We start from the raw sequence: 23,647 nt of genomic DNA on the forward strand, positions 1-23,647 counted from the left end.
CACACTCACACCTAGGGAGAATTTAGAGAGCCCAATTAACCTGACTGTCATGTTTTTGGGAGGAAGCCGGACACGGAGAGAACACATGCATGCCAGAAAGATCCCGGGCCGGGAATTGAACCCAGGGCCTTCTTGCTGCAAGGCAACAGTTCTGCTAAATACTGCGCCACTGTGCACTGCGCCCAAGTCAAAGTCCAAGTCTAGAATCTGCTAAGATTTAAAAATGGAGCTGTACAGATACTCTACATCCAATCTGGTTGAGCTTCAGTGATTTTGCTAAGGTGTTTCTGCAAAAAAATTCAGTACTTAGCAAAAGACTTGGATTAAAAGGCGGCAACTCTAAAACATCAATATTATTTAGTAATATTTTGTCATAAGAAACTTCTTAGTAAGCTTATAAAATTACTTAAATCTAAATCTGGAGATTTGACTGAATTTACACTTAACTAACTCTCCTACCTACTTTCCATAATCTACTGGTATCAACTGGTAATAGAGGACACAGGTTACATTGTAGCATTAAATTCACCATTTCTGCACACTTCCACAAAGTGGTTTAACCCTACATAGTACATGGTGATCCTGCTGTCCCTCCAATCCACGGATAAATGTGACGTCTTCTTTGTTGACAGGCACAGCTTAAGCTCCTTTTATCAGACTTTACACGTGGCTCCATAGACACAGTTCTTCTAAGCTAATTAGTTATTATTAATTGGATGTGTGTGCACAAGAGCATGCTGTGAACTTGGGCTAATGCAACAGTGCTAAGGGCATCTTTCACATCAGTGAACTCTGATCTGCTGCAGTAAGGATCCAATGTTAACAATTCAGCACACAGAGTTTAACTACAGTGTGTTAAAAAAAAGTACATGTGACCATCGGTTTAGAGCATGTGCATGTTGGGTAAAGTTAAGGAAGAATGATTTAATAAGAAATCAGCTGGAGAAGGCTAATGTATTAGCATTTCAAAATTACAGGGTATTGTTTTGTTTCATAACAAAGTATGGAAGTATCAATTTTAGGTGCAGAGAATTCAGAAAGCATGTCACAGCAACAATGATGCGATAAAGTGGCGTACCGCCAAAGTAGGAGCCGTCCATGAGCTTCATGCCGATGCTTCCTTTGGTCAGGACGCTCACCACCCCGTGCTGAATGAAGTACATCTTCTTGCCAATGGTGCCTTCTCTGATGATGTAGTCTCCTGGCTGGAAGACTTCAAACCTCAGCTTGGTCAGCATGGCTGTCACAAAGTTCGGGTCGGCGTTGGCAAACAGTGGCATGGAGGCCACCAGCTTACGGCAATTGAAGTTGACAATTTCCTAAAAGGTGAAGACGGAGAAACTGAGATCACAAGGCATGTCTAAAAGTGCAGCAAAACCTAAACGGTGCCTTTATTGAATAACAATTAATTATCTAATATGTTAAACCACAATTGATCCAAATTAGATCTACCTGGTACATTTCAACTGTCTCCAACATTCATTTCAGCTAAGCAGAAAAAAAACCCTATTCCTTTTATAAAAATTCAAGTCACACATGCCTTCTGCATGCCTTTGTATACATAAAAAGAGGAATATTTGCAGACTTACACAAACAGAAAAATATATCTTGGCTTAGTCTTAGTCTCCAGCTTAGTCTTTTTAATAAAGATGCCAGAGAAGTGGGCAACTTTCTTTAGCTGTATGGTGCTCCACCTGTTGCTGTGCATTGCTTACCAGCTGGCTTAAAAGACCCAGAAGCTGCTTACAAGTTTTTATTTTGAAATGAAAGCATTCACATCCTGTTCTGCAATTTTATTTTGTTTCAGATCAACTTGATCTTTGAATGGGGTTTTGAAAAAAACAAAATAAAAGCTAGAGTGACAGATTGTCTCACAGATAAAAACAACCATTATTAGGTCCACATTTATCAAAGTTTATACCAGGAATCATAATTTGGCCATTTCTGGTTGACTAGGGTTGACGTCGGGCATATTGCCAACTCCTTCTGTAAACCTGACATATTTAATGCCAAACATTATGCCAGTGTGAAGCAAGTTATACAAACTTCTCTTGGGGTGAAAAAAGTAAATCTGATTTAGTTTTAATTAAATGCCTGGAAACTGCGGCCGAATAACTGCTGAAACAAACAAAAGGAACACTTTTGGTTTCATTACCTTCTATGACAATAGCAATGAATATTCAGCTTATTATCTTTCATCTATAGAGATTTAAAGTTTGTTCGAGCTATTCTGGTCTTGTGGCTGAAAAACTTTTTTTTTGGATATCTGGGAACAGACATCTAAAAAATGTCTGTTCCCAGACAGTATAATAACTTAATCATACAAATGCATGATTAAGTTACTGACAGGTATTTATTTAAAGATTAGTTACTGTGGAAATTCATTCACATATGACAGAAGGCTACAAATAAAACAATCCCAGTAGTCCAGTAATCAGAAAGGAGGAAGGTGTGTAATAATTGTAGATATAGAGATGAATTGGAGTATTCTCATACTTCTCTCAGAGGCTCATTTAGCTCCTCCAGGATGCTCTCCTCGTCGAACATCTTCCCTTGGTATCTGTGCTCGTAGTAATCATGGATTTTCTGTCGGAAGTCAGCCGGCAGTTTGTGGAAGGACATGTACTGCTCCACTTGCTTGTACTAGAAGATGGTGAGAGTCGGGGGAGATTGAAAAGAGGAAAAACAGATGGTTGGATCAATGTGAACAGGAATTAGAGGCACAACTGTTAACAGTTTGAGAGGTTTATCTGGCATTACGGCCATTTTGCCTCCATAAGTATGAGGACTTATTACCTTCATTTGCTTAAAGATTACTTATCATTGTTTGGAAGAATAAACATGGGTTCTGTTGACTACCAATCAATTAAACTAAATAAAAACTTTTTTTTTCAAACTACTTATTTTAATACAGTACTTTTGTTTATGCTAACATGATCACTTTAAGCTGAAAATGAATGAAGTAAATACATAAAAAATAAATAAGTAAATAAACCTTGGCAATTTTGTTGAGGTTTTGATTTCTAAATCAAGTTGTTATGATTTGCGGGTTCATGGTCAAGTTGGTTAATTAGCTAATCAGCCTTCATGCAATTATCTCTACGCAACTTCAACTTCAAACCATGCAGTCTGTGCTGAAACACAACATTATACATCTACACTCATCAGCTCTTGCTGTGTGTTTACCAATGTCAGCATCAGAAATGACAATTTTTTTAACATAAGATAGAAATGTCCTAATGTTATGTTTTATTTTCTGATTTAGAACTGGGAAATCTGAATTTCCAATGGACTGAACCATTGTCACCGTATGATCAGTTTGTGGCATTTTACCAAAAGCATGTCACAGACATTTACTGAAAATTGAGTAGATCATGAAATAGATTCCTCTCCCCTTAAAAAAGAAATAACTATAAACTACATTTTTCCCTTATTGGTGAGTATAATTTCCTGCTCACATGAGGGCCGCATGACCCAGATGTGTTATGGAGAGAAGCTATAATAAAAGTGTTAAGGAATCACGACAGCGCTGTGAAGCCCCTGAGAATTTATTCTGCTAGCTTGTGTTTAGAGCAATCAGCTGTGAGCTGTGACTGTACATGGTAATCACAGACAACCTCACAATTTCTCTGGATGGCAGTGACATGCACAAGTTCTTCTTTTTTACAGAACAAATGCACATTAAAATATAATGACAATCCTTCTTTTCATACATGCAAACAATCTATGATGGGATTTATTTAATTGCTATTGGTAAGGTTGTTTTTCCTGTGTGTGTCACAAGGGTGCCCCTCGCCCTCGCCCAGCGGCTGCTGGAGATAGGAACCAGAACCTGAAACTTTGCAAAAATAATCATGGTTGGATGGATGGATGAACAGAAAGTTATTATCCTGATTAATATATTGATGTCCATATAAAAATGAAGATACGTCTTATTTATGCTGGAGTTGAAAAATGGATCATATATATACAGTACAGACCAAAAGTTTGGACACACCTTTTAATTCAATGAGTTTCCTTTATTTTCATGACTATTGACATTGTAGATTCACACTGAAGGCATCAAAACTATGAATAACACATGTGGAAATATGCACTAAACAAAAAAGTGTAAAACAACTGAAAATACCCCTTATATTCTAGTTTCTTCAAAGTAGCAACCTTTTGCTGTGATTAGTGCTTTGCACACACTCTGCACTTTCTTGATGAGCTTCAAGAGGTCGTCACCTGAAATGGTTTTCACTTCATAGGTCAACCTGCCCTGTCAGGTTGATAAGTGGGATTTCTTGCCTTATAAATAGTCATGAAAATAAAGAAAACCCATTGAATTAGAAGGTGTGTCCAAACTTTTGGTCTGTACTGTATATATATATATATATATACATATATATATATATGTATATATATATATATATATATATATATATACATATATATATATATATATATATATATATACATATATATATGGTCTTGCAAAAGTATTAATTTCACTTGAACTCAGCAGCTGGCTCCAGGACCCTGCAGTGAACAAATCTCAGTGGAGGGTCAAATTAAACCCAATGGATCACATACTGACCACTGTTACTTTCATCCGCATCAAGCGGTACCTTAATGTCTAGCTCTCCTAACTGACCATATCACATTTCAAGCCTGAATACTTTCTGGAAATGGGCTGCTGCTTAATCTACTCTGAGGCTTCCTACATCAGGGGAAAACTGCTTGGTGTCATTTGGGGGGGAAGAATTGTGCCATTCCTGCTTGTTCTTGGCATACAAATGGCTCCAAGATATGCTTTATTTATAGCAGGAGTGTGTGTGTGGGCGTGTGTGGGGCTGGGGGTGTGTGTGTGTGGGTGGGGGTGTGTGTGTATGTGTGTGTTGTCCTTGCGGTTTTATGTGTTCCACCTTCTAGTAAATGCAAGAAAGCATGAAATATTATTGTGGTTCACATATCACAAAAATGTGTGTTTATGAAATGTGACTGCATGATATACAACAGCAACAACTGAAGCTAGCTGGAACATGTTCAGCTGTGCTACACTGTATACTGTAAAGAAAAAAAAACGTCTCTAATTTAAGGTAAAATATCAGCAGCTGTGGTTGCAGAAATGTTACCGTATAAATACAGTAAAATCCATATTTATATTGTAAAATTCTGCTGCTGGTATTTTACCATAAATTAGAGACTTTTTTTTACAGTGCATTATAGAAAACTCACCAGCTGAATATTCATAAAAATGCCTCACATATAGAAGCAAAAGTCAAGATTTACATTCTTCTTTCCAGAACCTCTGTTCGAGAATATTAGAGAAACTATTAGCTGAAATGAGGTGACAATCTGTACAACAGATTCATATGACCCTAAAGTGTGAGTTGTTTTAAATGTTACATAAAGTTTATCTCTCTCTCTGTGTCTGGTGTGTGAAGCAATGTGAGTCCACCAGATTTGCCAAAAATCACAATAACAAGATATTTTAAAAAATCTTGTTTTTTTAAATTATTTTAGAAAAGATAACATTATAAAAACAGAGGAGAATTACAGCGGTCTCGGTGTGTGAGTGTGTGTTTGTGTATGAGGTGGTGGTGGGGTCCTTTCCCCTTAAACACAACAGTCATTGACACATGCACTCAGTCTTGAACCAGAGACTAGAAAATTACATTTATCCACACTACAAGGTGACATATGATTTAGAGAATCAAATGGAGACTTGATCCCTGTGTTCAAATCACAATATCCTTATTATAGCACCGACTCAGAAAGACATTGATTTTCTTTCTCTGTAGGACCAGCTTCAATTACCATGGATTATTTTTTGCAATTTAAAAATGAAAAAAAAAGAACAAATATTTTGAATAAAGTATGATTTACTTTGTCAAATTTTGGTCTGTTACTCTAATTGTTGTCTCTTTTTGTATGATAGAAGAGACATACAAAAGATGTCTTGTGTAACGGAAATATATGAAATAACTTGTGTAGTAGAAATATATGTTAATATTTCTATTACACAACTTGTGCAACATTTGGTTGATCATTCAGTGGCTTTTTTTTTTACTTCATATAAAATAGAAAGTAAAAAAAAATCTAATTTGACTTGAGTAACTAGTTCTGGGTCACATATATTTAACTCTGAAGCCTTGGGATTCATAATATTACATTTTATCCACATATAGCTAAAGCCATGTAACTTTAGATAATATAATTATTTTTGCAAGGGCAATTAAATACTTTAATTGCTCTTATTACCCAAAACATAGTCAATTAAATATGGGTTTGAATCCTTAATATAATTTACAGTATTTTCAGGCAAAAACTGTAGTCAAGGCAGAAGGACGTTTTCATAACCATCATTAAATTATCACTGGCTCACAAATAATGCATTAACAGCAAGATTTGATTATAATTTGAGTTTTAGTTGTTGTGCACAAAAATAACTTGCACATTCAAAGTGCAGATGAAAAAATAAAGTTAACGAAGTGTTTGAACTACCTAAAAAAAATTGTAGAATTTTCATTTTATTTTAAACACTTTTTAATTCTTTATTAACCACATGCTGAAAATGTAACTGTAACTGGGTCTGCCAAAAGCAGAAAATCTGCAAAAAGCTTTGCAGATTTTCCGTTTCTTATGATTTTCAAATGGACTTCATTTATTTGGCTTTGTTGGTCCATTTGATAAACTCAACCGTATCACATTTGAAAGCACGCCTGACATTTTGTTACACTCAGAGATGGATCTTGTTTAGCTGCATCTTGTTCAGTCTGCTATGTTTGGGGACACTGAATTTACATGGACCTTAAAATTTCAGATATTCAACAAAGTCCTTCCTACTTGCTGTGTGTCAGTAACAATAATGATGTGGCCAAGTTTGCAGAGCATCCACCTCATTTAGTTAAAAATGGGGATAAGCTGGAAGACTTCTATTAAGTGTTTCCGGCCACAGGATTCAGAGTGTGACAGTCTCAATTAAACTGGACTGGCATCTCAGTGGCTGGTGGAGTAGAGGCAATCCGCTGGGTTTCTCAGCGTGAGGCTCAGATTAGTGGCCATGTCACTCAAAGCAAAGGGGATGAGGCTGAGACTCATATGACCTCACATTTTAAGCATTTTTATAAATATAGTAAATGGCAGAGTTCAAATCATCCAGGAGATTATTGTGATCAACGCAGTTTACGTCTTATGAAATATAACTTTGTGGCCCAAAATGAACATAAAGTGAACTTGAAGCTTTCCGCAGTCGCTGTATGAAACCAACCAATTTAATATATTTGGGAAATTAAATCAGACCCTCTCAGCCTGTGGGCTTAGCAGGAGGCAGATGCAGCAAAGAGGGTTTTTTATGGGACATACACCCCTGAGTCGGTGGATTGTAAGTATGATGCATGGCTGTCATTGTGAGCTGCCACAGAGGGGAGAAGTATAAATTGAATTGGGAATTTTATTAACGGTCCATGCTTCTGAGCATCATGGCTCAGGAAGTGACATATATATAACGTGTTTGTGTGTTAGTTTGTGAGGAAATTTCCTGGAATTTTAACTGAATTGTCTAATTGATTTAATAATTTAGGATGAACCGTATTGATAAATTCACACAAAACTGAGTTTCTTTCAAAGAAATCTACACAAAACACAAAGTGGGAGGATCCACTTTCCTGGATGAGCTGCAACTGCCTGATTTATTTTTTACTGAGACCAGTGAAGACACAGTTACATTAATCCAACCTATTGAAAACGAAAGCATGCACCAGTTTTCTCTTCTTCAGTTTTGACAGGAAATTCCTATTCATATTATGTTTTCAAGGCAATATTAAGATGATTTAGTAACAGACTTTATGGGGTTGAGGTTTATGTGTGAACTTTATGTGATTGGAAAAGTACTATCCCTACCGAAGCATGATGGTGGAAGTGTGATCCCGTGGGAATGTTCTTCCCACGAAAATAACTCTGGGAAGAAAACATGATCAAATACATGATAAAAAGGTGCAACTGTCAGAAAGATTTGGAGATTTCATACAGAGTGTGGTGTCATAAATGCTGCAAGGGAGAAACATTTGCGTGAAGTACGTTTTTCTAGAGGGAGTGTAACAGCCGTAATTGTGTCTCCTTAAGATACTCTAGTATAATTAATGATGTCACAAGTATGTGCCACTGCTTCTCTGTAGAGAGCGTGGGAGAAACATGCTACAGATGGACAAATGGACTGAGACGGACATGTTAGCTCCCTAACTTTTAGTAACGTTACGGGTCGTTTGGACTCTGCTCATTTTCATGTTTGAAAATATAGCGGCTGTGCAACCGGGCTTTGTAAGGCTGGCGAAGAGTGTGTTTATGAAAGGACAACACTGTGGAATTCCCAATATTCCACAGTGTGGTTGTGAGTTTTTGACCGTCCTGATGAGTCTGACGCCTCCTCTCCTCCCTTAATTAAACACAACCAAAGGGTTACAGGAGTCAGACAATAAGCTGATGCTGATTATTAGTGTCAAGGTAAGTCACAGTTTTAAAACCGTCATATATAAAGTGATTTTATTTTGATTTCGCCAATGAAATTCTAACATTTTTAAATAGTTTTGCACAAATTAATTTTAAGGTTCTTAAGACAATAATACATTTTGCTTATGTGTAATTTGGGATTGGTGAAGACTAAAAATAGTAAAAACTTTTTTTTTTTTTTTTTGCTGAACTAAAGTAGAACTTATTTTTCAAGATCACTGCTTCTGTCATGAGAAAATGCTATTTTTGTTAAAGTTATGTGATTCAGTTTTTAAAATTTTACTTTTACTGATTATTTAGAACATCCTTCACTTAAACTCAGTGGAAAGTAAACATTTGAACGACTTCCAAATAATTGTTTTGGAGCGGTTTTTAGTGAAGAGTTCAGTTGCAAGCTAAAATCAGTGAACTTTTGATCAAAAGGGGAGATGACACAGCAATCAATAAAACCTAACCCAGATCCCTTTGAGGTTTCGGGCTTCTGGAAAAAAATAAAGATACAATTTCTAAATTAAAATTTTAAGCGTCCAGGAAAAGTGAAACAGTGTTCATCTTAATCAAGGAAGGCCCCGGGGGACCCGAGTCTCCCGTCTCTCAACTATGAAGGGGAGAGAGTGATGGAGGAGTGGAAGCAGGAGTGCAGTTATGTAATGGCTAATGCCCCCTGTACATGTGTGGTGTTCCTGGCAGCTGGTGTACTGCCCAACAGCGCAAGGGCAAAGTGACAGATGAAACGAGAAAGGGCTGGTGGCTTGGAGATGGAACAAGGGTTGTGGAGAAATTTATCAGGAAGGAAACTGGTCTCCAGTACAAGAAGGAAGGGATGACAGAGGGACAATAAGGTGTGCTAATTGTAGCACTACTCTTTCTGTAGCACTACTTCAGAATGCTACTTTAACACAAACAAATACAAGGTGATAAAAGATAAGTACTATTACCTGCTAACTTTATAACAACCCTTGCAGTATATGTCCCATAATTGTTACTGAACAAAAACAAATCTTTACTTTGTCAAAAAAAAAAAACAATCAATGCCATATTGTCAGCTCAACAAAATACACCAGACAATTTACATATCCAAAAAGGTCTTTAGATAAGACAGCTGAAAAGAATCAACAGAACCTGTTATTAAGTAGAATTTTTATAAATAATTTTCCCAACTAAAAAGGATTTATTGTGAAAATTGTTAAAAGGTAAAGCTCTGAGACAAAAAATTTAATTCGCAAAATAACATATTTACAGAACTCAAGGAAGATCCTGACCATCTGGAGCTGTGCTTTTAGTTCATATCATATGCAGCAAAATGAACTAATTAGTGCTTCATGGGTGGAAACCAGCTGGGAAACCATCACTGAAGGAAGGGCAGTGAACAAAGGCCATAAGATAAATTATGAAAAGTTAAGAGTCATCTGTACTACTAGACCTGATATTTAGTGGTTATTTAGTAGGGCCTGTTAGACAAAATTTGAGCAAAAACTAAACAATTGAAAACTTTGATTATATGGTTAGGGAAACTAGCTCATGCCTAAACCCAGCACAGAACACAAAACTTAAACCTCAATACCAAGGAAAAAGTGAAAAGACTGACAGAAAACCAGTGCTCTAAATTATGTAATAAGCTTAAGAGATTAGCTTTTAATTCAGACCAAAATCTAAACCTATTAAGGAATCAGAGGAAGTTACTGAAATGAGTTGTTAATAGTTTTAACAGTTACAAAAGTTAGGAAGATAAGCATTAAAGCTAAGTTTCATAAAAGAAAAAAATAAAGACATTTAGTTTAAAACTAATGAAATGTCTCCATCACATCAGAGAGAAACCCAAGGAATCCAATATGGCAGCTATTGATAAAAAAAAGTTGTGAAAGTAGTCAAAGAATAAAAAATAGATAAATATCGGTTGGAAATCTTCGACCTTCTTAGTAATCTCTCCCTGCCACTGTTCCTCTTTCTGTTCTGATCACAAACTAACCATGTAAATCGGGCGTCTGAATCTGAAAAAGCAGGAAAATTATGGGCTTGTTTGTCTAAACCAGCTTTGCAGTAAACCGCAGAAACCCTCTCATTCTTTCATCCGGAGGCTCTGAGCCTGAGATGATGGTAACTATCACAGCTGTTATTACATTTCTGTCTTAACATGGCTCACAACGCTGACTGTTTACTTTGTGTTGAGTCAACACATGTCCGCGCTGTCATTAGCATTTACACTACTGTATATAATTAATCTGTTTCCCCACAAAGTTCAGTTCCAATCCAGATCCGCTCTGCGTGCTGTTCCTCGTCGGTTAGCGATGGACGAAAACAGCCGCGGGGCATCAGGGATCAATAGGTTCGAGAATGACTTGTGCCGGTTCATCCTTGCAGGGTGTTGCATCTCTGTTCATTATTTTTCTGCGGCGCACCACAAGAGAACAGGAAACAGGATGGACGACAGGAACCGACGGCTGTGTACGCCGCAGCGCTGACAGAGGAGAGCCTCGAGAAACTGACAGAAAACAGACACCAGCTCGGAGTCAGCAGCTCTTTCGCCCCTCCTTTCCATTTTCTCTTGAGTCTTTATTAAACACAGAACTCTGCCTACAGCAGGAGGACCTCCTATTAGGCTCACAGCCCTAATGTCAAAGTGTTCAACTGGAAAGCAATTATACTGCTATTGTACAGTAAGATTGTTTTTTTTTTTGTCCTCGCTCACACAATGAAGCCAAAGAAAGGTTTCAAAAATGGATTAACTGGCATAGTGACAGAAAAGCTATGAAATTAAAGAAACAGTGAGCATTCTTCAAGAGCAGTTTTAGGTACTGTGATTCTAAATCTAAAACAAATCTGCCGTTTAGAAATACTGTATATGACGTACAAAGAGAATATGAAAAATATAGTGAGGAACTTTTAAAATAACTCTTGACCTGGGCGTGCCGTGGTGGCGTAGTGGTTAGCGCGACCCGTATTTGGAGGCCTCGAGTCCTCGACACGGCCGTCGCGGGTTCGACTCCCGGACCCGACGACATTTACCGCATGTCTTCCCCCCTCTCCTTCCCCGTTTCCTGTCAGCCTACTGTCATATAAGGGACACTAGAGCCCACAAAAGACCCCCTGGAGGGGTAAAACAAATTTTAAAATAACCCTTGACCACACAAAGTTTATAGAGCTAATTAGTTCTAATAAATATGTAAAATATAAGATACTATATTACAAGTGGGTAAAGTGAAAATGTTAAAATAAAGGGCAAGATGAAAGGGAAAGTTAGGTTGGTTTAAAAATTGCGCAAGCAAGCATAGTAAGGTTAAAGGTAGAGACTAAGACTGTTTTGAGAAGTCATGATAAATTTGTGACTCGCATTTCTTTCCTGAAAAGTCACAGTTGAGAAGCTGGTGGTAAACAAACCAAAAACTGCCTCCAGGTTTGCAGGTGGCATCTTTTTTAAAATGATTTTATTTCATGCTTTTCTGTGAATTGCACTGTGGGAATTTAATGCTTGTCTTTGACTCAAACCGAAAGGAGGATTGGAGACAATTAGCGATAATTGTTAATTAAGTTTTTATAAATGTGCTTTGCCTTTGACCTGCGTCTTCTAAAGTACTGCTCAGACGTTTACATACACTCATCCTGGGAATGGCTGTCTTATTCATTTTGGGGGTTTTTTTATTATTAATTTGAGCCATTATGTCTTCAGGGTGAAATAGTAAAAAAAATTTACAAACATGGAGGAAAATTTGGTGAATTAGTTGAAATTCATTTCACATCACCTCTCTAACACATGAAAAGGATCTGTTAAATAGGTTGGTTCCCATGTTTACTCATCTTTTAATCATAGTCCTTACATTTTCAAGAGGATTAAGGTAGGAAGGGGGTTGGAGAAGTGCTAGGTTTGTCTATTTTTCATTCCAAAGCCAGTTGAAATTATTTTTTGTCCTGTTAGACTGCATTAAATGTATTAACCCTCCCCACATCCCCATCCCTGGCACAGATGAAAGGAAATGAGGTAGGGTATTCAGGAATTGCTAGTGAAAAAGACAAGTTACTTCTGGAGTGGTCAGAGGAAACAAAGAGTGAGATATTTTGAGGTTTATTATCTCAAAACAGGACTTGGAAAGAAGTTTTTAAAGATGAGGCTAAACTGTATCAGCTGTCAAGCACGGTGGTGGAAGTGGCATGCTGTGGGATTATTTGGTGGAGGTGCTGTTGATGGAATGGTGACGGTGGATGGCTACATTCACAGTATTAGACTTCACTTCAAATCGGCAGGTAGATAGTTGTAACTTGGACACAGTCAGACAAATAAACATCAAAAATACCTTTGAAACTGAAAATCAGGCTAACGTTAACCTTTTGGAAAATCCTTGATCTCAGTCCTGTTAAAATATGGTGAGTTGTGTTTAAAAGATGGATCCACGCCAGGAAAACAGCCAATTAAAATCAACTGTGTCGTTTATTTTTTGCCAAGACTTCAAACGTTCGTCCAGAATTGTAACAGAACTTCATTCATAGCTACAAAAAGCGCCAGTTTTTCAACAAATTAACCAGATAAAACTGTAGGTGTATATAAATATTTGGATATGTATATGATTCTTAATTTTAAGAATTGATGAGCGTAAATTTCATGCCATCCCTCCTTCTGATGAATATTATAAGAACTCTGTGTCATGATTCCAGCACTTCAGCTCTGCCTTGGCTGTGCTGATTGCTCATTGCCCTCACCTGCAATGAGCTGGTCCCTATTTAAACAGCTGCTCGTCACCAGCTCAGTGCGAGATTGTCTGTTGCCACTGTCACAGCTTTCAAGCCTTGTTTCATGTCTCAAAGTGTTTTCTGGTTTCTGATCCTGCCTGTTTTTGACCACAGATTTTTGCCTTATCCTTTTGCTGTTGAAAGTCCTGTTGCTGAACCCTGCCTGCTTCTGACCCTGCCTCCTGCCTTCTGGATTCTGGATTTTCACTGCCTGAGACCCTCCCGTGCATGACCCTGGACCGTTTCATGACTCAGCCTCTGGTTGGTGGATTTTGTCCCTGTCGTCTGTTTGTCCCCTGAGACCCCCACAGATCTCCCCTTGTCCTTTCACCCTCCCCTCCCCCGGCTGGACTCCTGACCCCTGTGGATTCCTCATCCCTGACCCACTAGTGTGACCACACCCTTCTACACCATTTACTTTAGTAATAAAACTTTTTGGTTTACCATCCTCTTGTTGTGGCTGCGTTTTGGGTTCTGGCTGATTCTGCTTTTACCATTACACTCTGGTCACAACTATATTATGCTTGTAAATGTTATATAATGTAAACATTGGTAATCTGTTTAATTTTAAAAACCAGTCCAGCCACTAGAGTCAGCACTGTATTTAAACAATACTGTGGATGCGGGGTGATATCATAACCTTAAAAAGCAAAACGGGATCGCCGCAGACTGTCTTGAACGTGATGCACCATCAATCGAGAACAACAAAATGAGGAAAATAAATCTACAACATGATTACAATTCAGAGAGAAAAGACATAATTGAGCTTTTTAGGGTTCAGAGTAAAGGACCTGGTGTTCTGATGTGTTTGCTTGGGACTCTACAGTGACGTGCAGACGGGACAGACTGCAGGATCTCCACATCACCCAGGATCTGAGGGAGCTAACAAGTCACAGGACACCCCTGACACAGCAGGGTTATAAAGCAAAAGCACGGCCCCCTTTTCCAGCCTGCAGACTCCACAAGCTTTGATCTTCTGCTGTACAAAGAGGCCAGATGTGCGCTGGTCCGGCACGATACAGCCATGAATATCGGACTAATGGAGCAGATGCTGTTTCCATCAAAGTCCATTGGTATCAAATAAACTATTCTTTCTATTCATATCAAATGTCACAACTTTATTTACACTGTTGGGCAAATAAACAGAAAGTAATGTCTTCATAGAGGCAAACGGGGGCAGTACTGGGGGGTTACAGCCTGATCTGCATCTTAAGTCCTTTACACACAGACTGCAGTAAACAGTTGTTTTTATTTCTCACAAAGAAACTAATTACAACATAGTATTAGCTCAGACATTGGCCGGTTTTGAGAAATATCTTCACCTTGAGCGAATGAATAATTTGATAAAACAATCCCAACAGCAAATGGCTGGAGAATAACATTCTTAATTTCTTGGTATATGACTCCCTTTTTCAATTTTTGTTCATTCTAATCCCTGTTTGGGTCAGATTGCTCTTATAAGACAGATCATGATGTCTGATCAAGCCAAAAGACATTACTTGTTGGAGTTATTTAGTCACATTTCTTACAGGAAACTATGAGAAAACAGAGAAATCGCTTTAAATTGTCCAAGCAGGAACAAAATGTCCCACCTGGTTGATATACAATGTCGAAGACAGTTAGAGACGACAAATGGTACATGTATATGAAATGCAGAAGGGGAAAAAATTAACAGCCCCTGATATCAAGTATGTTTTAGGTGTTACTGATCAGTCAGAAAACAACATGCAGAGATAATTCCATGATACACAAAGGGAATTTTCACGTTTCACAGTTCCATAGACTCGGCTCGATTGGGGACCAAAATTGCAACATTTACACTCTGCACTGTGTCAAACCCTTTGAAAAGCCTGCCTACTTCAGTGCTGGTGGTGAGATTACACCAAGAACTACAGAAGGAAGCAACACGAAAACCTCCGAAGAAGACATGAGCACAACTAACTTCTTTGCTAAATGTAAATAAAATTGGAGTGTTGTCAGATTTTACTGGTTGTAGAATTTCTCTTTAGTCTTTAGTAAAACAAAAAACAAAACAAACAAACATGAGCACCCTTATACTCGCTCTTTTTTAGGCTATATTTACCCAGAATACTGGGTAAATACAGAATGTAGTTCGCTTCCTGCTTTCTTGATTTGACAAACAAATTGGAAACTAGACAACAAACCCTAAAGATGAAATAAAGTTACATCTGCTTTAATTACCAATATCAAAGCAACCTAGGCAGATCTGGTGCTTTTTTTTTTTTTTTAAGTAATATCTCTTTCAGTTTCTAATAGTGGGGCTCTGTGCTGAATCTTTGCCCTTAAGTATTAACCTAAACACAAACACATGGGTTGTTTAAGATGTTAGTTAACTGATTTGCAACAACATCCCTACCTTTTCCTGGTACTGCCGCCTTGATGAATCCAGAGACTGGATGAGGGCAGTTGCGTGGCCAATAAACATGGCGTAGCAGGTCGCTCCCACGATCATACTGAGCATGGTCAGCCAGATGTCCGACATGCTCTCTGGGGCTTGCCTGCCGTATCCAATGCACAGCATGTGACTCATGGCCTTGAAGAGGGCGAAGGAGTAGAGCTCGCTCCATGAGTCGTTCTGTTGGAGAGCGGAAGAAGCTGGTTAGAGGCAAGTAGGTGCGGTTTTTGGTTTTATGTCAAGAGAGCCAATCTGTTGAGGCGTCATACTTTTATTCTCTAGCGAGGAAGCAGCAGCAGCAGCATGTACAAGTGTGACTGAAGTGGTGAAAGAGGATGTATTTGAGACGTTTTATGGGTGAGAAATTCCTGTAGCGAAGTCTGTAGCTCTGTGTCTGCTGAGTGGTTCAGGTTTTGTAGAGGGTCTAATCATCGTCACTAAGCAGAATTGCCTCGTCCCGGCCGAGAAAGAGGAGGTAAAAAGAGAGTTGTTAATGAGGAGAGAGTTGTTAATGAAGAGTCTTAACTGCCTTCTCCGTTTCTCTTTTGATTGGTGCTCGAACACTCAGCTGGCCCTAATTCTCTCATTTTGGACTCATTAGACGGCCCTTCACTGGCACCCCACTTTCCCTCCTTAAACAGCTGCTGTGGGCAAACCGCCTCAAGGTTACCTATGTACATGAAGGGTGCTTCCTCAAAAACTCACAAGCCCTGAAGGCACTATTTGATTGGATAGATTCTTATCTGATTTGTGTTTCTCCAGCCTAATTTGCATTGAATTTGAAATTCAAATGGGCTCGGTTTTGAAGAGGGAGGAGGAAAATATGTTTGCAGAAGTGCAAATGGTTGAAAATTACCATTTAGTAAAGCGATCTGAGATGAAGTGAGGAAATAAAATAAAAACAATTTAGATTTCTGTAAAACAACAACAACAAAAACCCATAGTGGTATGTTTTGTGCCTTGAAGCTGAGTCATCCTGTTATTAGAAAATAGAAAGTTAGAATTAAAAGCATAATAAACAACATATTAGTTTTAGTTGCTCTATCTGTACATTTATTTTGTTTTACAGTGCTGCTATTTTCAGACATATTTTAGGCATCCTGTACCAGACTGAGGCTCACTTAGACTAACGCAAGTTGGGAAAAGATGTAAAACTGCTATCAGCATGCTGCAACACTGCAGGTGGATAAATGTCAGGATTAGGAACCTTTTACACATAGGGAAGTCACAGAAATTTGCTTCTTGATTCAATCGGCTAAATCTGTCTGTCTCTGTTTCTGACTTTGTGATTTTACTGTCCGGCACTGAATTTAGGAGCAAAGTGCAGTCACAAATAAGTGCACAGTAATTCATTGAACGTTTTTGTTCCACTGGGATCTGATTTAAATTTACCAAACATGGCACGCAACCTAAATGAGAGAGAGTGTTGCAGAATGATGCAACTTTTAGCAAAAAATGTCCCGCCTCCTGGAGCTTTTTCATACCGTGTCTTGTGTCAACCACAAACTTGAAGTGGCAAACCAACACAAAGTAGCAGGAATGCCACATGTGGATAAAATCCAACACTTTAAAACACCATCTCCAAAGTGACCCATGTTGGAGGCAGCATCAACTTGTAGGGATTTTTTTGTGTTGTTGTTGTTTTGAAAGTAAATAAAAGTTTGTCAGAGTTGGAGGCCGAGGATCAGGCTCCAGAGCAATCTTAGACACACAGCCAGAGTTACAGTGGAATAATAAAAAGCAAAGTTTATTCATTTGTTACACCTGGCCCAGACAAAGTCGAGACGCAGAAGAAATGCTGTAAAATGCATACAAAGCTGGTAGAGACATACAGTACAGACCAAAAGTTTGGACACAATTGTGTGTCCAAACTTTTGGTCTGTACTGTACGTCAAGAGTAGAGTTCTACAAGGTATTGGCTCTGGAACTGAATAAAATTGCACAATTTCTCAGAGTTTTGGTTGAAAGAAAACTTCAGAGCCATAAAATTTGCTTCCAATTTACAATTATGAGCTACTTCACTTTTCTGAAAAAAATGTAAAATAAAATTAAAAAAATGCTTATTAAATACTTGCTAAATGAGAAGGCCTAGCAACCTGAATTACTGCAGCCCTGGCATGACACTAAGGCCAATTTTTCTGAGTTATTGTTCAAAATGGGAAAGACTGAGAACCTGTAAACAAAGTAAGTGATCTTCAACACTGGGGAAATACCTCCTTGAAAATAACTGCAGGGCTAAATTTGGTGTGCCTAAAGTCTACCCTATAAGCTTAAAACATCTAGAGGAGGAACTGAGTTTATTTTTGCATAGAGCTTAGTAGGGAGGCAAACATATCTACAAAGCTCAACATTGCAGAGTGAAAGATTACAATTAAATGTTTCACTGTGTGATTATGCTACTGTGATAATAAATACACTTTTGCACATCTTTGGAAGCAGTACTGCTAATTGGGGAGGATGGTGAACTACTACTGTAAATCTTTACACCCCAGCAGGGATTTTTTTACTTTTTCTTCTGTAAATTAATGCAGTTGAAAAAGATTCCAGAAAAATTTCCACCAAGCTTCTACTTCCACAAACGTACCGCTGACAGTTCAAATGTTAATTCCTCTTGTCGTTTTTTGCGTTCCTATTAAACGTTTTTTTAAGGCCAAATAGGCATTTCGAAAATTTTAAGATTTCTTTCTCAGTTTTGTAGAACAGCGTCGCATGAACACAAAAATGTACTCCGATGTGGCCATCCTTCCAAGGTTACCTTGTTGAAAACACTGCAAAGATCAGATCGTTTGAAATATTTTTCACTGTCAAGCACTATAGTCGCAATTGTGAACAATTTAATTGATGTCTAAAGATTTGCCTTCTGGAAAGCAGTACCTCATTAATTCTCAGCAGCACGACAAATATGCATATGTAGATTTTACTGACGTCTTCATTTACCTGTAGCAGTTTGATTATAAAACTCTATACAGAAGAAACTCTCCTAGCAGGAGAAAACAGCTGAAGAGTCCCTTAGTGTCTAAGTTTGAGTTAACAGCTGATTAAAACCGACAGATTGCACAGCTGTCTCTTACTGTAGGAAATTACAATCTTCAGAGTAACACAATAAACTAATTCTACAGAGATACTACCTTGTGTGAAGGCGGGGGGGGCGAGCCAGGAGGCAGAAAAAAACAAATGAAATTAGTTCTTGTGTTCCATTTTATTTGCTATCGGTCTTCACTGAGCTGCACAGATGATAGCTAATTGTACATAATACATTTAGGGAGGAACACAAAGGGACTTTGGGACATGGATAATGCATGGTGCAGTCGGGTAGTGACTGTACGTGCACGCCAGCTCACGCGTCTGGGTGGCGGCTCTTCGACTCTCTGGATCTATCTGCTCATGTCGGTAGGCGACTGTGTGCTTACTCCGAGTTAAGGTGGGCAGCTTTTCACTCTGAATGTCTAAAACCGACACGAGGAGTTTGTTTTACTTCAAAGGACACACATTTAGAATTTTAATATGTAAACATCCATAAAAATAGCTTGTTTAGATTCATAATTTAGAGCCACGGGGTCCATGTTTGAGTTTATAATTCAAAACTAAATGGGAACAGCATCTTAAGATAGCTTGCTGTCTGCTGGAGTGTGTTGAAAATTAACAAGGTTGCAGAGAACAAAAAAAAAACTTTGATTTAAGCATCACAGTAATAACTTGGTGTCACTTTCAGTGTCAAACCTAAACATTAAATTAATGAGAAAAACACAATGATATTGTGATATAGTGCATTTTAAAAGTATTTATAAGCCTTGACTTTGAATACATTTTGTATATGTATGCATATTTTGTAAGTAAACCAACACAAAGTTGTGCTTAATTGTGACATGGAAGGAATGGTATACATAATTTTCATTATTCATTTTGTGAATATGAAAGTTGAAATCCATTGCATGCATCTGTTCTAACTTGTGTCATTACTTTGTAGAAACAGTTGGCGGGCATGTGGGTTATTGGTGTGCTGTCCAATCAGATTTCAGTATCAACATGTTGCCAGGGTACAACATGCCTACATTCAGTAAACAATATAGCAGCAGAATAGTTCTTCTAATCAAGGATCCATGTGGTCATGTATTTAAATACCCGATCTGAATGATGCATTTTGAACAGGAGGCTTGAAATCCAGTGTTATGTGAGACGCATATTGTTTTATAACTTAACCGTGATTATAACTTCACCATTGTCTACCTGTCTACTGTGTTCCTGGTTCCTCGTAACGCTGATTGTTCACTAAAGTTCTCTAATAAACCCGTGAGAAAAGTATTTTCTGTTGGAAATGTGGTAATACGTGTAACCAGAAATACAAACAAACAAAAAATTCAACCTAAAAGATTCTAAATGTTGTGAAACATTAAATTCTTATTGTATAGATACCAAAATGGTAGCAGCCTAAACTGAAATTATCTGATATACATACTCACATTTAAAAACAGACTTTTTTATATTGCTTAGCTTGCTGCATTTTACAGCTTCACATCTGTTTAAGCCCTAAAGGGTTCAAGTCTGGCAAATAACCCAGCAGGGCACATCACAGCTGTCATTTTGTGAACTTTAAGCAAAATGTAGTTCCACCCATGCAAGTAGGACTATTTGTAGTCCAGATATAAAAACAAAAAAACTGCTTCAAAGGTTTAATCTTGCACAAAGAGAGGTTTTTCTATAAAGTAAACTGGTTAATATGTGTTCTCAGGTTCTATTGGCCGTAACTTCTGCCTTATAAAGGGTTAAATACCAAACACAGAAGTGGAAAATAGTTAGCTGAAGTGCAACCATCTCCATTTTGTTTTTTGTTTTTTTTGATGAAGTAAGCTGCAATCATATGATTTAAGCTCAAAGCATCTTTTCAAATCTGGTTGTGCCAAGAATGAAGAAGACCTTTCATGTTCAACTATGGAAAGTCTCTCCAGAGATGAAAAGGTTGATAAACTGATAGACAAATTTCACTGTGGGACAATAAAGTATCTGATCCGAAAAAGCCACGAATAATCTTTTTTTTTTACCATTGCAGTCAAACATAATCTGCTATAGCGCCTGACCATGTGGCATGCAGGATGTTGACCAGATGGAAAAACCTTTCATTGAGTTATCAGTTCTGCTGAATAGATCATTGCCTTCTCCTGTGTTCTCTGTAGATTCAGAATATGTTTAAGGACATGTCACAACCTTAACGTAAAATTTACTTTCTATAGGCAAAGACAGGCATTGTAGTTTCTAGAGCACAACAAACTTGGAGTGGTGTCCTTAGTGCTAAATAAATAAATAAGTAAATAAATAAATAAAGTCTCAATCAGTCCTTACAGAACAGCAGATAAGCTCCTAATTAATTATCATTTATATAATTCATGACTTATCTAAACACATTTAGGGTCCAATTATTTAGTTTGGCTCACTGGGTTGCACTGCTGCAGCTTACAGCAGGGAAAGCATCCAGCATTTCAGAAGTCTGTCTTAAACTATAGTATCATTGTTATCTGGTGGATCCTGGCCAGATAACTACGGTGGTCATCTGCACAAACACACAGCAACACCTCCACAAACTGATCTTGCACTTTCTACTTGTTCACACAAACCCTGACAGGCCTCCCAGGCCTTCAGATCACCTCAGTAACTGAATGAAACGAGGATATTCTTACTAACTTTGAAAGCCTGAGAGTGTTTTTAAAGTGTTTCTCTGGGTGACTGAATAAAACATTAATGCATAAACAAATTAGCTGTTACAACAACTCGTCTTCCAATGCAGTAAAATAAGTTGAATTCTAAGTGGAGCGTACAGATAGGAGGAGGGGGGAGGCAGCAGCTTTATTCTAATGTCACTGACTGAGCAGCCAATAAGCCTGAGGTAATGTTGACTGGGGGTGGGGGGAAAACCCACCTGTCATCATGCACATAATACAGAGTCACTTATGTAACAGACCATGGAGATCTGCTTTGTTGTGAGCTGTTGAGTCCTGCATGTTCATATACTGTTTACAAATCAACAGTTGCTTCTTAAAGTGTGAAGAGGCCGATGTTCACACATTACAGAAAGCTCCAAAGTTGCACGTAGCAAAAAAGACGTGCCAAGCAAGCCACCATGGCGCTGCGGAGAGAGCTTAAGAAAGGAGACGCAGGTTTAAGTCCAGCAAAGTCCAGCAAATGTCCAGCAGAGGCAGGCAGACGTCCTAAGTTGGCAGACGTCCTAAGTTGAACCATGAGGACCACAGGGAGACAGGAAAAAGAAGTAGAAAACCGTTGCCGATTTTTCCTACACTGAATTCTGTTGGTCTGTTACATATAATCCCAATAAAAACCTTGATGTTTGAAGTCATAAAATGTGGAAAGAAGTTTCAGTGGTTATAAGTATTTTTGTAAGGATCTATATGCGCTGTTGCAGATAAAAGTGTTTGCACCATTTAGTGACATTTGGCACGCAAATGTCACCGAGCCATGTGGAAGCTGACCCTTCTCTGATACAGGGAAACCGGCACATCAGCAAAACATAATACTGAAAGTGGAGTTGAATACCAATCGAAATCAAATACGAACACAGCCACATGAACAGAGACAACATCGTCAGATTCTAAAGCACGAGGCTTGTAAAAGGACAACACAGGGAAGAAGAAAGTGGCATGAAATCTATTCTAAATTTGGTTTTCCAGACAAACCAAGAGCCAAAGTCTATAATCTGACAAAGGTATTGTACAGAGTTGGAAGCGATGTACTCTGTTTTGCCACACACACGGAGGAGAAAAAAAACAAATGGATTGACAGAGATACAATGATGATATTCTTCAAGGTCAGCGAGGATGCAGACGTGGTGCATCACAGGAAGTCTCTCATTTTCTTTTACACAAACTGTGACAATACACCTATCCATATAAGGATTTTTATGTCATAGGATTAAACAACCTGATTGTGTTGAATCTGTGTGCCAAAATAAGGAGACTGTGTCTTAGCAAATACTGTAGGACATTGGGATAACGGAGTCAGGCAGCTGTGAAAAGAGCCTGGATCTGACAAAAGCTAGAGGAGGAATTATTCTGTCTGATTCCCTTCAATTATAGGACGATTCTAGTTGCAGAAATGAACAGAGAAGGGCCATTATTCTATTTTAGATGAAGCTTAAAGTAACTATTGCCAATTAAAGCCTTGAGATTTCTCTTTTGATAATGTATTTCCAGCATGTGCACTCTGTCGTTAATATTATCTTAACTAAAGTTTTTCCAACGTTTTCCCTGTGTCTAGTCATCACTTCTGACTGATTCCCTGTTCCTTGTAGAAAAAAAAAATCATTTCCACAGCTTAATGCTGGCATTGCCTGTATTCATGGTGATAATGAAACAATTGAATCCAGTTATTAATTAGGGAGGTGCACTGGATTTTACCAAGAAGAAATATTAGGTTCGTACTCTCTCAGCTCTAAAGATATAATGATTTCTATTTTCTGCCCGCGTAGCTTTTTTGTTCCATAATAAACTCTTAATGCTACAAACCCATCAGCACGCCATGCAGGTGTGTACGGTTCACACGTCCCGATGTTAAGCTGGCCTCCAGCCACGTCAGCCATCAGCTTCCAATCTGTTACCTCCAAGGCAGAATGACAAATCTGATTGAGTTCTGTTTAAGTCACAAATGTTAAAAGTCAGAAACAACTCCGGAGGCTTTGTAGTTTTTGCACTCTCGTTTTCATTTGCGTTAACATTTGCAATTCGTGTGTTTTTATGTGTCCAGTGGCTTATAAGGTGAAGCAGGACATATGGGGAGTCTATGGTGACATTCTACTGGTTAACTGAAGCTGATTTAGTTTTTGATGAGACGGACAAAAACAGACTGTTTTGCGGAAATTAGCTATGATGACAAGAAATGTTAACTGAGAAACTGCCTGTTTAAGAGATTAATTAGTGTCACTAACTCTCATATTAATGTTTTTAATAAGGTTTTTCATCAGTTACAGCTTTAGTTAACAGCTTTTCAAGTAACTAAAAGGTCTATCTATTT

The 23,647-nt window shown here is 38.1% G+C and overlaps 1 protein-coding gene across 1 annotated transcript in view; it reads right to left on the reverse strand.

Moving 5' to 3' along the window:
- Positions 1-23,647, reverse strand: part of hcn2b (hyperpolarization activated cyclic nucleotide-gated potassium channel 2b) — a 46,534-nt gene that overhangs the window by 13,206 nt on the left and 9,681 nt on the right. Inside the window, exons 4-6 of the mRNA XM_028026664.1 lie at positions 15,593-15,811; positions 2,497-2,643; positions 1,079-1,319 (exon numbers count right to left, since the gene is read on the reverse strand). Of these exons, the coding sequence (XP_027882465.1) occupies positions 1,079-1,319; positions 2,497-2,643; positions 15,593-15,811 (607 nt within the window). The remainder of the gene's footprint in view (positions 1-1,078; positions 1,320-2,496; positions 2,644-15,592; positions 15,812-23,647) is intronic.

Source organism: Xiphophorus couchianus, chromosome 9 (assembly GCF_001444195.1).
Source record: "Xiphophorus couchianus chromosome 9, X_couchianus-1.0, whole genome shotgun sequence".
NCBI classification, from domain to species: Eukaryota; Metazoa; Chordata; class Actinopteri; order Cyprinodontiformes; family Poeciliidae; genus Xiphophorus; species Xiphophorus couchianus.